Below are 16631 nucleotides of genomic sequence, written 5' to 3'. Positions count from 1 at the left end.
GCTGCTTAATTCAACACGAGCTGTTCCGTCCGTATTAAAGGGCTCTTTAGGTAAAGACGAGGTGGGGAGCAGTATCTGGTGTACGTTATTTACACGGGCTTTGCCTTTTAGTTTCCATTTTCGATGTATAGGAAATACGGAGGCCTGAGGACCACGTTCAACACAGAACCAGGATGCAATGGACAGAAACGCACACTCTGGAGACAATAGGCAGAGGGTCCGCTTTCCTTAACAAATAAATTGCAAGGGGAAAAAAATCGCTGAAGGGAGAAACTGCAGGTTAAGAGAAACTTAAGAGACATTTCGGCCCCTTCGCATCCTGATTTTTAAAAAACGATTCTTAAGCTTCTCTCTACTTTGGTACATTCAGTATTCCCCATAATAAACAAGTTTTTAAATGCCGGGGTTTGGAGCCTTCTGGACCTATATTTTGGTCCCGCTGTGCTGCTTTGTGATCCTGGGCAGGTCTCTGTCCCTCTCTGGACCTCCTCCGAAGTCTCAAACGTCTCCTGTGAGGACTAGGAGAGGATGCTGGGCACCCTTCCCCCAAGGCCTGGCCCAGGGCAGGTCTGATACGTGAAAGCTCTATTTATAGCTTTAGAGGGAGCTGAAGACCAGGGCGGAGGCAGGGGGGTGGGCGGGAGGAGGTCTGAGGGAAGTGCAAACCTCACAAATCTTGGCAAGCTCAAGGTCACGATTAGGAAGACCGTGGGTGGGGAGATTGGGCCAGGCGGACACTCAGCATGGCGGGGTCCTTGGAGAGTACGGGGTCCAGTTGAGGCCGGGGGCAGGGATTTGCCCCAAGTCACCCAGCAAGTGGGTCCTTCCACGGGGACATCGACCCAGGTCCCCTGGCTTCTGCCGTGGAAGATCCCAAAGTGTCCAGTGACTGCTGAGGGAGGGCTCTGACATGGCTTTATCTCGGCTTAAACCTCAGAGCCTTCCCACCCACCCGGCTACTACCACCACCACCTCGACTGTGCAGACGGAGATAGTCTGTGGGCCCAGGTCCCATGGCAAGCGGCGGTGTTGGGATTTGAATCCAAGGCTGTGGCTTCTGGAGCCTGTGCTGGAAACCCCCTCACTCACAGCTCAGGGTTTGTTCGCCATCCCCCCACTCCTTCCTTCCCCTCCCTCCCACTCCCGCGTTGTTCTGGGCGTGGGAGGCGGCCTGAGGAAGCTGACCCCCTCTGCACTCTGAGCAGGAGAGACCTCCACACCAGCCACCACGGAGAACTTCCTGCTGGCCTGCTGGGGTAAGGAAACATTGTTTTTGGAAACTTCTATTCCAGAAAGCTTAAGCAGGAAAGAGACCCCCATGGGCCCTCTGGGAGACCATAGAGAGATGGTCGGTTCCTGGGCTGGGGCAGGTGGGGTGCTTTCTTGGCCTATTGTCTGAAGAAGGATTTCCAGAACCCATGCCCAGCTCCAAAGGTGCAAAAACACTGAGCTCTAGGATCATAGGATTTCTGCCCTGAGAAAGGACCTGATGTCTTGCAGGCCAGTGGGACCACTGTAGGGAGTGGCCACTGGGGTAATAGGGCAGTTGGCTCATCACAAGTGGCACCTCCCGGGTCCCCCAGCGCCACGGAGCCTCTCTTGGGGACAGGGATGGGAAAATGCATTGCAGACTAGTGGCCACCTGGGTCACCCATTACAGCCAGTGCTAAGCTGGTTTTCGATCCCATGTGTTGGGACGCCAGATCCCTGATAGGGACAAAGGTGGCCTGAGGTCACACAGCAAGTCAGGCTGGTCCACGGTTCCTCCCTCTCTTCCCTTCTCCACGTGCCCCACATCCCTCTTCACATCCCCTCCCCCTGCACCTCCTTCTGGGGGCTGCAGCATGCAGAGGCCATCTCCAAATGGACTGGACCCAAGAGTTAGCCGGGACATGGGGTCCAGCAACGTTAGTGCCTGACAACCTCCACTGCAGAGATCCCTCCCCTGGGACAGAAGTGCTGCCGCATGTGTGTGTGTGTCTGTGTGTGTGTGTGTCCGTCCGTGGCATGGGTGGAGCAGGTAAGAAATTAATCAGACCCCTTCTCTACTCCCCTTGGCCCTCACGGATGTACCAAGAGCGGCAGTGCCGTCCATTTACAGGAGGGGACACTGAGAATCAACAAGTGGCCAAAGACCAGCGTTGCAGAGCTCGAGGGCTGGCAGGACCATAGAGAAACTGTCTGCTCTCAGCCCAGTCCCCCATAGGGTGCTGGACCCTCTTCTCTGGCCCGGGGCCCAGCAGTCTCCCAGGCATGGCTTGCACACCACGAGCGAGAACGCACACACCTCTTCCGAGCTGGCAGGGACTAACCAAAGCTGAGTGTTCTGAGGCCGGGCCAGACCCATCTGCACAGCTGCATGGGACCCAGCCCCACTAAGTGACTGAGGACAAGTGACAATGGTCCACTAGCCCAGGACCTTACAGTTTACAACACATCTTCACGTTTCATTGCCTCACCGGATCCAGGGAGGCAGGGGTTAACGATTATGCCCCGGGGATGGGGAAAGTGAGGGCCCAAGCTGAGCCACCATTGGGAGCCAGGCACTCCTCACCCAGCCCAGCCTTCCTTTTGCTCCCAGACTGGGGGACTGAGGGACTGAACCCCTGGCCAGGTGTTTACCTCCCCCCCCCCCATTGCCCAGGCAGGACCACTGAGACCAGGGAGGGATGGCCAGGCGCAGGGCGCCTGAGTGGTGGCAGCGCTGACCCTGAGACTCACCCTCGGCCATGGTCAGGTGGTGGCGGTGGCTCTTCCTCTGACTGGTGGCTGGACCCTCCAAGCACGACCACTGAAGGCCACTGAAGGCATGCACTGCCGCCGCAGAGAGAGCCGTGAACTTATAGCCCTCTTTGGGCGGGTAGGGGGCGGGGCGTGCCTGAAGGCGGAGACCTGGTGGGGCCACCTTTGCCCAGCCTGGGCCCGGCTCTCTGCTGCTCTCGGCCAGTTAGGGTGCCCTCAGGGGTAGGAGCCCGAGGGAGGAAGGGAGCGGCAGCTGGGCAAGGGCGCCCCCTGCAGGAGCGGACAGATATCAAGGCTGAGAACGCAACGGACGGGGATACACAACGAGACCCGGACCCACAGACACACCTGGCACATTAATCAGACCTTGGGTAATAGAGACGCTTGGGCACAGAAACAGACACGTGCAGGGACAGACACAGAGCTGCACCAGGACACAGCTTACCTGGATACACAGACAGGTCTACCCCAGTCAAGAAGACACACACGCACACACACACTCTCTCTCACTCAAATATGGATACAGATGCAGCGACACAAGCACACAGTCAGAGATATTAGGATGGGGACACTCAGTGACACACACTGCAACAGATACAGCAGACGAACCTGGGCACAGAGACCCGGTGACATGGATGCAAATCAGATCAAAATTGCAAATACCAAGACATCGATACAGCCAGACACACAAGGACAGGTCCCCCCCAGAGCCCCCCACAGGTCAGCAGGTGTCCAGAGGCAGCCAGCTCACAGACACACACAGACAGACCTCACAGACACGGACACAGCATCAGGTGTGGATGCAAAAGCAGATCAGGACACCCAGAGACACACACACCTGCAGATCCTCTGAGAGGGACCCACACGCAGACACACAGACACGGCCACAAAGGCAGAAACACTGCCACCCCTTCCTGCAGCCCAGCTCTGGTAATCAGCCTCTCCCACCCATGCTTCCGTCCCCCTCATCATCCAGCCATCCTCCCATTCACCCCCCATCCCTCCCTCCTCTCTCCCTCCACTGAGCTTCCTTGCAGACCCACTGCGTGCCAGAAGGGCCCAAAGCCAGACTTGCAGGGACTCAGCCTTTGACCCCTGGAACCCAGCACCCTGGCTGTGCCCATCCTGGTCTCTCTGCTTCCCTGGCCACCTATGCTTCTTACCCACCCCGAGGCCTGAGCAGAGAGGGCCCCTGGAGAGACTGGGGCCTGTAGGCCTCCCCACCCCCCACCCCCCGTTTTTTTTCTGGAACAAGTTCCGTATCTATTGGTGGATCTGGCCTACCAAACTGGCCTGCCTTTCCATTCCTGTGTAACACAGGAGGAATAACCCCATGGTGCTTTCATGGATGTTCGTCCCCGGGCGCAGTGGGCTCTGCCTGGGGTCTTAGCGAACAAACTCGTGTGAGCAAACCTTGTAATTGTCCCCCATTTTACAGATATCATTATAAAAACTGTTTCCTGCAGCTGGCCAAGAGCTCAGAGGAAGAAGCAGGGTGAGTGGACATCAGTCGAGAAACCCGGTTTTGTGTTCCCACTCTGACCCTGACCAGCTGTGTGGCCACAGTATAAAATAGGCTCTCCAGGCCTCAGTTTTCCCCTCTGCAAAATGGGGGCAAGAATTCCTCCTTTACAGGCCTGGAGTAAGACCCTGCTAAAATGACAGGTTGAGCACCTAGTAGGTAATGAGCGCTTGACAACTGGGGTCCCTGAGTTTTGGAACAAAGATGTCAGTGTCCCAAAACCTGGCCGCGAGGAACAGGGACCTCAAAGAGAAACAGGAGGCCTGGGGACAGTCAGGCTTTGCAGAAGGAATTCTGCAGGCTGTGTGTTTCTACAAGTATTGGCCCTGCCCCCGTTGAAAGGGTGTCTTGTGTTTTTCCCCATTCTTTTCCACTTGGAAACGATAGGTTCTTCTTTACTTGCTATAATTTCCCTTGTGACCTCTGGGAACTCCCTGGAGGACAGGAACCCACGTGAGTCTTATTAGAATACCCACCAGGTTGTTCCTGGTATGGACTTAGCACAGAGCCCTGGGCCTGTCCCCGACTTGGACCCCTCTCTCTGCTTCCTTCCTCTCCGCTTTCCAGAGAACTGTGGTCACCTGAGTGATGCAGTCACTTGAGCAATCGAGGGCCAGCTGGGGTCAGGACTGGCTTCCAGGAAATAGCAGGCAGGGGCCAGAGCCCAGGCTGGGCCTAAAGACGAGGATTCTGCCTGACAATCAGGGGCCCTTGCCCTCCGACTCTGGGTTTCAGTTTTCCTGTCTGTTCAGAAGGGCCGGGAAACCCTGCCTTGTTTTACCTTATTGGACACGTAAGGATTCAAAACTCCATTTTACTAAAGGAAAAACAGAGACCCAGAGAGGGTGATAATGGGCTCAAGGTCCTCAAAGAGTGTAAGTAGGGCCTTTGTCATCCTGTGCAGGAGAAGGACCGTGTGGTGGTTGAATGGGGAGCATCTGAGGTCACTCTTGGCTGTCTGACTCTGGGCAAGTTACTAGGCTTCTCTGAGCCTCAGTTTCCTCCTCTACAAAATGGATAACGTCTGTTCAGTACCAGGCACAAGAGTAAGGGCTCAGTAAACATTACCTAAAACTACTTAATAACGATGCCATCAGGAATCAGGACTCCCCTTCCCCCATAAAAGGGACAGTCTTTATGTGTAAGTAAAGCGGGTTGCAGACAATGCAGACTGTTTGGGGTAGAAGTGCTCAGAAGAATTCCCTGCATCCCACGTAAGTCTTGTACCCAGGCTCACTGACCGATGCCTAAACCCCACCATTAGAAAGATCAGTCCTTTGCCTCCATAAGGATCTCCAAGCCTCAAGGTAGAGACAAAGGTGAAGTTTTAGAACTTCTGATTAACCCCTTACCAGCCAGAATTGGCATTTAAATCTCACAATATGGGTTTTGTCATTTGTTAAATAAGGAAACTGGGGCTCAGAGCAGTGAAGTGACTTGGCCAAGGTCACACAGTCAGGAAGTGGGGGCTTGGAACCCGGGCTTGATTCAAAAGCCTGTGTTGGCTTTCCCATGGTTCAGAGAGCAGTTCTATCCCGCCCATTCCCCAGGGCTGGGGGTCTCAGGGGCCTGGGTCATGTTCAGTCCTACAGCTCTTGGCAAGTGAGGCCTCCAAGGGCAGTGGTCTGTGCTCCTGAGCCACGGGGTCTGGTATGGGTTTAATAAATGTTTGTGACATGAGAGAGGGAGGATGAGTCAGAGAGAGTTGAAGGAAGAATGGAAAGAAGGAAGGAAAGGAAGAAAAGAATAAGGTCTCAGAGAGGTTGGGTAAACTGCCCGAGGTCACACAGCACAGCTGGGCTCCCAGGCCCTGGCTGAGCTCAGCCATTCCCCAAGGACAAGGGAGCCCCAGGCCAGAGATGGCCCTGGGTGGCTGAGCTGGGAGGAGTGGGGAGGGCAGGGCAGTAGTGGGTGGGACCATGATAGGGCATTCAAAGGCCTCAATTTTTCTACCAGATGGTGACTAATGACGGATGAGCAGTGTCTGACATGAGGGAGCCCAGGCAGGGCAGGGCCAGACTCCCCAGAGGTGGGATGGGGTGAGGTAGGGGTGTTAGGACAGGGGACTTAGGGAAAATGTCAAGGCACAGGCATGACCTTTCAAGGGGTGGCCCGTCTGGGTCTAGGATCCGGGTGGCCTGGGAGTGGGGAGCAGAGAGCAGAGTGCCTGACTGGGAAGGGCCCTTCCAATGTGTCCATTTTACAGATGGAAAAACTGACCCGGCCATCTTGTCTGCAGCTCTGCCCTCACAATGCCCCTTAGCTCTATGACTGTGGGCACTTTAGTTCCCCTTGGTGGGGCTTCGGTTTCTGTTTCTGTGAAAGCAGGAATCACATCCCAGACCTCACAGGGCTGCTCTGATGATGAGGGGGAGCCATGGGGCCAAAGGGAGCCTTCTGAGGAGCTGTCTGCGTGGACCCCTTCCTGCTGAAATACCTCAGGGGCAAGGCGAGCTCTTCGCCTGGCATTCAAGGCCCTACAGATCTGGCCCAACATACCCTCCAACCGCATTGCCCACATCTGCGCCCTCCAGCCTCACCAGGCACACCACTGGCCCCAGACACACCCCAAGGTTACCTGCCTCTGGGCCTTTGCTCGAGCTGCACTTTCTGCCTGGGATGCCCTCCCCTCTCCACCTCTCGAAGTTTCACCCAGGCTCTATGCCCTTCCCAAACGCCACCCCCTCCTGGAGCCCATCCACAGCAGGACTTCCTTTCCCTCCCACGCAGGGCACTGTCACGGCCTGCCGTGAAGCAGGACCAGTGTGGGCATCCGTCTCCCTCCACCCATCTGCTCAATAAATGTTTGTTGAGTGAGTAAGTGACCTGTGGTAGTGAGAGAGAGAGAGAGAGGGAGAGAGAGACTTGTTCAAGCCTGGGCTAACCCCAGAGCCCTGACTGGCAGGATGTAGGGTGCCAGTCGCCCACGGCAGGACCAGGAGCCAGGCTGTGGTGCTGGGGCCTGTCTCCATTCTTGCTGTGTCCCTCCGAAATGAGATGTTTGGGCCCAATTTACATCTCCTACAATCCCAGGAGTAGGAGACCCCCTGCCAAGCTTGGGGGGGCAACGACTTTCCCCAGGCCACACAGCAAGTCACAGAAGAGTTGGAGCGGAGCCTCCGAACACTATACAAACGTGAATTCTCGCCCTGTACCTCTGTTCCCAATTTTGAAAAGGTAGAAAGCTGCTTTTATTTAACTCGCAGTGGGGTACTGCGTTGTCTCAGGGAGCAGGGTGGGACATGAGGCGTGCAGCATGGGACCAGGGGTGAGCTGGTGTGGCAGGGGCTGACCCGGCTCCCACGGGCCCAGGCTCCTCTCACTGGCCGTGTGGCCTCAAGCCTTAGTCTCCTGGCAAAAGAGACTCCAAACCCCCAGCCCGCTGGGCTACGAGGAGGAGATCCGAAGAGGAAGCGAAAGCCCCTCCCAAGAAGAAAGTCAGTTCTATTATTGTTGTCCCTGCTAAGTGGTTTCAGTTGTGAACTCTCCAGACACCCCAGGGAGCGGAGAGTTGCAGGACTTTGGGAGAGTGGAGTCCTGACCATTTCAGGCAGCAAGATCTGCTGTACTCATGGGAAAACCCTCTTCAGCCTGGGCTCACAACCCATTATCATTTACTTGGCAGACGGTCCTAACAAAGAGGTAACATTCTGGCCTCATGTAACCACCCCCAAAGATTAGAAGTTGAGAAATTAGGATCAGAGAGAAAAAGCACTAGAGGAGGTGCTGAGACAGAGAGAGAGAGAGAGAGAGGGAGAAGAAGGCACCTGACATGGCTCAGGAGCTGGGACGGCAGCAATGCCTGGGGCCGTCGGCCTTGGGAAAATAGTCCAGCTCACGCTGTCCAGCTGCCCAGGGCACTCGTCGGCCCTCACGACAGTGACCCAGGGGCATCCTGTGAGTGAAAGCCCCTTTGTGAGCTGCACCTTGAGCCCACGCGACACGTTCCACTCCCTTCTCGCTTCTTGTGGTAGCAATGTGCTTCAGCTCGGAGGACCCGGGCCTGGGAGCTCACGAGACCGGATTCATCTCCAGCTCCGCCGGTTACTTCCCCGTGTGATGGGGGTAAGTCGCGGCACCTCCCAGGCCCCGGCCTCCTCATCTGTAAAACGGGTTCAATCATAGCAGGGACCCTTCATGGGCTTCCTGTGAGGACTCACACCACGCCTGGTAGGTAATAAGCAGTCAAAAAGGGTGGTTGATCATTTGACCATAAAAAGGCCTGAGAGGCTGACACATGATACGACATGGATAATTTCAAAACCATTATGCTCAGTGAAAGAAGCCAGTCACAGGAGACCCCATATTGTGTGATTTCATATCTATGACACGCCCAGAAGAGGGCAATCCGGAGACACAGACACAGACAACTCATGGTTGTCAGGAGCCAGAGGGAGAGGGGCTTGAGGAGTCAGTACTAACGGGTCTGGGGTTTCTTTGGGGGGAAGTGAAGAAAACGTTTTCAAATCAGATTTGGTGATGGTTGTACAAATCTGCGAATTTACCAAAACCCACTGAACTGCGTACTTGAAATGGATGACTGGTCTCGGGTATGAATTATATCTCAGTAGCATGATTGTTAAAAATAGGGCTTGTTCTAAAAACACAAAGTCAAGAAAGAGCTTTGAAATCCTTGGCAAATAGTACCCCATTCTCCCATCAAGAACTTCACAGAAACACTCGCGTGTGTGCCCGAGGGGCACGGACGGGGAGGGTCTACACGCTATCATTTGTTATGGCAAAAATTGGCCACAACCTAAGTGCCCAGCAAGGGGGGATGGCGGCAGCTGGAAAAAGGAAGAGGCAGTGCCCTGCGCACAGCCGTGGCAGCAATTCCAAGTCATCACGCTGAGCAAAGAGAGGAAAGGGCAGGGTATTCTGTGGGGGACGACTTCCACGTGGCTGTTCGCTTCCTATGAGAACAAATAAGGAAATATATGTAAAGTATGTCAATGTAAGTATACAGAAGGGTTGAGAAAACCCACTCCAGATTGTTGACAGTGGTGGGAGGGGCTTGGGGGCCGTGACTGGGAGGGTGGGCAGCAGTGATTAAAAGTGGTTTCAGTATTCCCTGGAAGTTGAGAAAAGTGTTAAGTGGGGAAATGTTTTTACATGTCCTTGAGGTCATTAAAGACCGATTTTTCAGAAGAAAAGAATAACCCATTTTACTTTTATAAACTTTTATAAAATGGAAATACTCTCAAACAAAGAAACTCTGGCAAAGTTCGTAGAAAAAATACAGACAGAGATAAACGAGAAAATAAATGTGTCAAAAAAGAAAAAAAAAGTCCACAACCAACCCATAAAATACCTTTGTCAATATTGGCACAAACGTAACAAAATCAAGACCACAAACACCGTACATGTATAAAGAGGAAATCCATGACAGAAGTTCCCACATCTGAACTTCAGAATTTCAAGGGCTGTACACTGCTTTTCCGCTTATTCCACAGCCCTGCTTATGTCTTACAATGCTTCTGGAGCACCACCCCCCCCAACACACACACACACACACACACACACACACACACACTCCAAAATCTTTTACTTAGTTGAAAAGAGGGTCAGAGAGGTGAAGGGACTTGCCCAAAGTCACACGGCTTGGGAGGGGCAGAATGGGAGCTCAGAAGTCCATGCTTATAAGCAATATTGCTAGAATTCATGCAAGGGGAGTTAAGCCTTGGGGTAAATGCCTGCTAAGCTCCCCTTTGGGGCTGCTGGAGAGCTGCGGGATGAGGAACCAGATTCTGCAGCATTCCGCAGCATCTCTGCCCCACTCCCACCCCCTTAGGCTGAGTCACAGGCTGTGTCTGCGGGACACACCCAGTTCAGTCAATAAGAATCAAACACACTTTCTTTCAGGAAAATAAATGGCCGTCTAGGGCCGTGGCTGAGCTTGTCTGACTAAATCGAACACTTGTTTGGCCCAACTGACCACTTGTCTCTCCCTCCTTCAATGAGCCACTGGAGTGACTGCCCCAGCTGAATGCTTGGAGGTCTGAAGCAACCCTCCGCGTGACCCAGTTAGTCTGAAACCAGACCTTCCCATCCGAGGGGGCCTGCAGTCACCATGTCTCAATGTCACAGGAGGTGGGAAGTTTGACCTCATTCCTGAAAGGGCAGACCTTCGTGTCCAGGATAATAAACTCCAATGCACGCGGGTCTCCGCAAGTTCAAGGACCCCTTTCTGTACAGATGTCCGTTGGTTTGCTTCTGAGTAACTGCCCTTTTCTATTGGCTTAGTGGGCTGTCCATCAGTAGCCCGGCCAACTGAAGCAAAGGGCGGGCCTGGGATCTAAACTCAGCCAATCAGATCCTCTCCTGGGACTTTGCCTCTTCTTTTGGGTAGATACCTGTGAGCTGTCCCCATGTCCTTCCAACTGAGTTTTTGGATGTTAAGCTTCCCTGAGCCTGTGCCTGTTGATGCAGCCAAAGAGCTGAACGGGTGCACCTACATTTCCTTCCTGTACTCCCCACAACGCTGTGGGGTTTAGGGATTATTGTCCTCATTTTACCAAGGCCACAGGCTCAGAGAGCCTAAATAACCGGCCCTGGGCCACACAGTGGGAACTTGAATCCAAATCAGAGTCATGAAGGGAGCCACAGCCGTCTTTCTAAATCCCTGGGCACGGGCGTGGGAGGGGAGCAGCTCCATGCAGGTTCTAACCAATGTTCTTTGATTGCTGGTTGATAGAATCAAGGCTTCACTCCTTTCCTCCAGCCTCAGTTTGCCCACTTGCGAAATGACAAAGTTGGACCAGATAATGAATTTCCGGTGTTCCTAGAGTCTGTGCTTTCCACACGCTCTGACTGAAAGAGCAGAGTCATCAAGCCCTGGTCTTCTGATAAACAATTTCAGGGAAATAGAGCTGGGGGGGGGGAGGGGAACCCAGCACTCACTCTGTGGCAGCCCCCGCAGAGGGCTTCCTGAGCCTGCACCCGGCGGGCTGACCCCCAGAGGAGCAATTTGCACTCTCTGCTTTTCCGGCCTAAGATAAAAATACCCGTCACATTGGATTAGCATCGCCCCTTTCACGGAGAATCTTCTCTCGGATGCAGCCCCCTTGCTTTGTCAATATTTTTAGAGTGTTCAGGTTTCTAAATAAGACCTGACAGGTTGGGGTCTTTTTTTTTTTTTTTTTTTTTTTTGAGGGCTCAAAGGAGATTAACTCAGTCGTTTCCTGGTGGCGGTTGGCTGCTGGCGTGCTGGGAGATGGAGAAGTGGAGAGAGGGATGTGATCGCTGCCCCATCTCAGGTCAGGACAAATCCTGCCTCAGGACCTACCTCCATCGCAGGCCACCACCCTCCCTGGGTGCTCAGGGCAGCATCCAGGCTGATCGGGGAGCCCAGAGCAGGGCCGCTGGAGGGGACCACCTTATGCAGGTGTCTTCCCATCTCTGCACCTGTTTCCTCTCCCCAGACATGGCCGCCATGGGAGCAGCTACCCCCCAGCCTCAGGAACGATGAGTTAGTGCCTGGGACAGCATGGGGCCAGGGAAAGCCGTGCACACGGCGGCTGTGTTTATGACATCTCTCATTCCTGGGGGCTTGGAGGACCTTGATTCCATGTGCTCCCCTGGGCACGTGCGAGGGGATGCCGGTGTCACCAAGCCCCGACCGTGCCAGCTCTGCATGGAGGCCATGTGTGCACCTAACTGCTTTTTGTGGGTTTGTTTCCAGCCCCAGCTGGCTGCACAAGGACCCTCGTTGTCATTCTCTCTGGTGGTCCTCTGTCAGCCTGATGAATGGCTCTGTCCCCCAATTTCCAGATGAGAAGGGTGAGGGTCAGAGAGAGCAAGGGGCTTGCCTACAGTCAGGAGTGGGACTTTGGGAGCTGGGATGGGCCCTGGGATCTGCAGGGTGGGTTCACATTCTATCTGTCCCTTTCTTACAGGTCCTGGCCCTGTGTTCTTACACATTCTGCCAGCGAAATGCAGAGGGCACCTCCACTCCCCACCCCCACTTGGCTGCCCTAAGTGGCTCTGGGAAAAGTGCATCTTTCTAGACCAGCAGCTCCAAGAAAGCCACTGGAATCGCATTGCTGGTGTGCAGAGAGGCCATCCACTGGGGTTTGCTGAAAGGCAGAGGCCAGAAGATTTTGGCCTTCATGAATCTTCCCTCTTGGGTCCACAGGGTCACCGAGATGCCCTTTCCTGGTGAGGTTATCTGGGCCTGGTTTTGCGTCTAAGTGGTAGGCTGTAGTAAGTTCGGAGGAAACTCTATAATGACAGGGTGAAGATTTGGCCAACACACATCAGATGCCGTGTTATCTTAGAGATTTCTTAACTTTTCTGTGTCCCAATTTCCTCATTAGCTAACTAGCTCTGAAGTGAGCTAATGGCATCCCCAAGGTTTCCGAGTTATCGCAGCTTGTGGGGAGAGGTAGGTCATGCCCTCAGAAGCCAGCAGGTTCAGCCTTGCCATTTTATAGGTAGGGGTGCTGAGGCCCAGAGAGGCTCACATTGTCCAGAAACCCATAGAGAGTTAGAGACTGCAGAGGGTTGTTTTTTGGTTTTGGGGGTTTTTTAGGGATGACTTTACTTACTAGATAATTTATTTATTGAACATGTATTGAGCACCTCCTGGACTGAGCCACAAATAAGACACAGCCCCTGCTGTGGAGGAATGGTCAGGTCAGTGGAGGAAACAGGTTATAATTCACTCACCATAGAAACAGTAATTCTCACAAATGCTGGGACAGAACTGGGTTGTGGTGGAGGAAGGCTTGGGGCCTCAGGGAACTCAAATGCGAGAGGGATTCTTTCTGTGTGGCAGATCAAGGCAAGCTTCACAGAGGAGGTGACAATCTGGGTTTTGCAGTCTGAGCAAGGGTTTGTCAGGCAGATAAGGCGAAGAGAAACGTTTCATGCAAAGGGACCCATCTGGGCATTCAAGGGCAAAGTCACAGAGGTGAGGAAGAGTGTGCAGAACCCATGGGAAGAGGGAGTCAACCAGCATGGCTGGACCTCGGGGGGGGGGGGTCAGGAATGTCAAGGCTGGAGAGCTTAGGAGGAGCCAGACCACAAAGGGCCTTGTATGCTAGGCTCAGTTTAAGCTGTAGGGAGCCGTGAGGAGTGGTGCAGTTACGGCTGAGTTTTGGCAAGATCATGGTGTAATTATTAACCACGGAAGTTTAGAACTTGAATTTAGAGATTAGCATGATCCCTGGGCCTGATTTTAAGGTTGAACAAATAGTGGCCAAAGTGGGAAATAATGTCCCTAGCTGGTCAGGGGCAGAAGCATTTTCTCCCACCTGGTCTCTCTAGGCGGGCGGAGCCTGAGGCTGGGATATGTTTGCAGATCCTGTGAGCTAAACTCTCCCCGAGAGGACTAGTTCCCATCCTTCTGTGACATCCCCTTCTCTGTTTCTCCCCTTCAGTCCTGCCCTGGAGTCTCTGAAAGCCATGACTGCCACGGGAGCCCTCTCCCTACAGGTTCCTTTTCTGGTGGTGGGACCCTGACCATATCCCTTTCCCTTCGGAGATTCAGTGTTCTCATCTGGTCAATGGGTGTGATAAATGAAGTGATGGCAGGAGCTGACTATCAAGCATTCTGGGGTTTCCCCCAACCCTCACCAAGGCCTCCAGGAAGAAGAAGGCCAGCCATGATCAGGTCTCCTGTCCACTGGCAGAAAGTGTGAGGCAGAAGCTGGCTGTTGGTGAGATGGGGAAACATAATCTGCCTCACTCGCCCAGATGTGGCTATGGGTAGCACAGAGCTAACTGAGACTCTCGCTCTCCTCATTCCGGTCTCTTGATGTGACCTAAGATCTCAACAGCTGTGAAGTGTTGGTGGTATAGACCGATCTCAACAGAAGTGAAGGTGGTATAGACCGACCTCAACAGAAGTGAAGGTGGTATAGACCGTCCTCTGAGGAACTCCACACAATACCAAGGAGCAGCCCTGAAAAAGGACAGACACCCCTTTCCAGTCCCCATGGGGCCTTTGCCTGGCCTAGCCCAGCTGGTGGCATTGATATGCCTCCACAAGCAGTCTAGACAGGCACTTGGGAAGAGTCCCGCGTCGTTGGCACTGGGCCAGTTTTAGCTGGGAGAAGCACCACCATGCTAGAATCGGGATCATCTCAGAAGCTCAACTCTTCCCTCGGGTTCCATGAGAAAGACCCAGAAATCCCTCAGGGGGCAAATGAAGGGGCACTCCCTTGGTCACCAGGCATGAACTGGGGCCCACTCTGGGCCCAGTTCTGTGCTAGGTCCTAAGGGAGACAGAGAAACAAGGCAGGCATGTTTTCTTTCTGTGGTTTTAAATGAACATCTGTGGTTTTCTGCTAATTGACATTACTGGGTGTTCACTGTCCAAAATGCATAAACTACAGAAGAGCTGAAAGAAGAAACTAAAAGCCATTTCAAATATCGTAGGGGCGCCTGGGTGACTCAGTCTGTTAAGCGTCCGATTCTTGATTTCGGCTCAGATTGTGATCTCCCGGTCACGAGACCGAGCCCCACATTGGGCTCTGTGCTCAACAGGGAGTCTGTTTGAGATTCTCTCTCTCCCTCTCCCTCTGCCCCTCCCCCTGTGCTCTCTATCAAATAATAAATAAATCTTAAAAAAAAAATCACCACCAGAGAGAACAATTGTTAGCATTTTCTTATATTTCTTTCAGTGTTGCTAGATCATATTTAATGATATATAATATATCATTAATATATATATATAATATATATTAATATATAAATAAATTTCCACTTACATATAGTTATTAAGGATAGAACCTCTTTCACTCATCCAACAAATGTTTACTGAGCACCTGCTCTGGTCCAAGCACGTGCTGCAGGCACGCCGGACGCACAGGTGGGCAGGACAGCTGTGCTTCCTGCTCTCGTGAAAGCTGCCTGTAAGGACTACCTTGTCGTCTGTTATCTTTCAGTGTGTGTCTAACAGTTTTCAAGTCACACGTGTATTTCTACAGTGCGTTGATTGGTTATCTAGAATGTGACCCAATAGACGAAGCCTAATTTATCAAACCCCTTTTGTGGCACGTTTAGGTCGTGTCCCATTTTTCACTCTGTCGACAGTGGTCATCCCTGCAGCCGTTGGTTATGGTAGGTTGGCCCATCCCACATCCATTTCAACCTCTTTCCAGATGCTTTCCTGTACCGCCGGGGCTGGAAGGGTGAAGACTGTGTTTCCTAGACTCCCTTGCAGCTAAGGTGTGGAGACCAGTGAGGTCATGCGCATTAAATGCCCGCATGTGAGACGTGGAAGACAACCGTGAGGCACAGGTCTTTCCTTCTTGCTTTGGCTGCTTCCTGCTGGTTATAAAGTCATTAGGATTTTCTGCAGGCATGGCCTCAGTGTCCAGTCACCAGCCTGTGGGTGTCCGGGGCGGGGGGGGGTGTGTGTGATGAGAATATCATCACCTCCTGATCCCTACATTAAAGCTAATGTGACAAATTCCTGAAGACAGCAGTCCCAAGCTTCGGGGTTATGGCACAGGCAGCAGCTCCCACAGGTGGGCAGTATGACGGGGACCTTTTGAGTCATTCCTGGAGGCCCAGCCCACTCTCCAGATCTTTCCATAGTTTTGCAAGAACCCAACTTCCTGAATTAAATGCCTTTTGGGTTAAAGTGGTAATTGTAAAAATAAAAAAATAATAATAAATAAAGTGGTAAACGTAATTTCTGCTTCCCGCAACTGAATTCCGAGTGGTATAAACTACATCTTGAGCCTGTTGACAGTGATTGCTTCAGGGCAAATTTCTAACCATGGAATCAAGGATTCACCCTTTTTTTAAAATTTATTTAAACAGTGTTATTGAGATAGGATCAATGTGTCATAAAATTCATCCATTTGAAGTGCACAATTTAATAGCTTTTAATTTATTCATAGTTATTGATTCTCACCACAGTCTACTTTCAGGACATTTACTTCACCCCCCAAAAAAATTCCATACCCACTCACGTCACTCTCCACACTGTTTCCCCAACTGACACAACCACTCATCTACTTTCTGTCTCTATGGATTTCCCTGTCCGGGAAATTTTGTATAAATGGATTCATACACTATGTGGTCTTTTGCGACAGATTTCCTTCATCTGGCATCATGCTTTCACGGCTCCTGCATGTGGTAGCACACACCAGAACTTCATTTCTGTTCCATGCCAGACAATATTCCATTATAGGGATTTCCCACATTTTATTCATCCATTCATTGGTTGATGGACATCTGGGTCGTTCCTACTTTTAAGATCTTGTGAATAACGCAGCTGTGGACATTTGTGTACGTGGTTTGGTGTGGACTTAGGTTTTAATTTCTCTTGGGTGTATACCTAGAAGTGGAATTGCTGGATTATATGGTAACTCTATCTTAAACCTTTTGAGAGACTGCCAGACTGTTTTCCCAA

The 16631-nt window shown here is 52.4% G+C and overlaps 1 protein-coding gene and 1 long non-coding RNA gene across 3 annotated transcripts in view; one reads left to right on the top strand and one right to left on the bottom strand.

The window, feature by feature from the left end:
* The window catches only part of TGM2 (transglutaminase 2), a 31018-nt gene extending 28063 nt beyond the window's left edge, over window positions 1-2955 (bottom strand). Inside the window, exon 1 of the mRNA XM_026503486.4 lies at window positions 2722-2955. Coding sequence (XP_026359271.2) covers window positions 2722-2731 — 10 coding nt within the window. The 5' untranslated portion in view covers window positions 2732-2955. The remainder of the gene's footprint in view (window positions 1-2721) is intronic.
* LOC125283117 (uncharacterized) lies at window positions 690-14841 on the top strand. 2 transcript variants are annotated; one of them, XR_008959374.1, is made up of 4 exons: window positions 690-1256; window positions 11417-11520; window positions 12160-12421; window positions 13645-14841. It is a non-coding gene; the product is annotated as an uncharacterized LOC125283117 (long non-coding RNA). The 2 variants fall into 2 exon arrangements; XR_007190677.2 differs by adding an exon at window positions 4181-4237 and having other exon boundaries at window positions 12160-14841.
* Window positions 14842-16631: the final 1790 nt, after the last annotated feature.

This window comes from Ursus arctos, unplaced genomic scaffold (assembly GCF_023065955.2).
Source record: "Ursus arctos isolate Adak ecotype North America unplaced genomic scaffold, UrsArc2.0 scaffold_16, whole genome shotgun sequence".
NCBI lineage: Eukaryota > Metazoa > Chordata > Mammalia > Carnivora > Ursidae > Ursus > Ursus arctos.
This window is presented reverse-complemented; position numbering and strand designations above follow the sequence as displayed.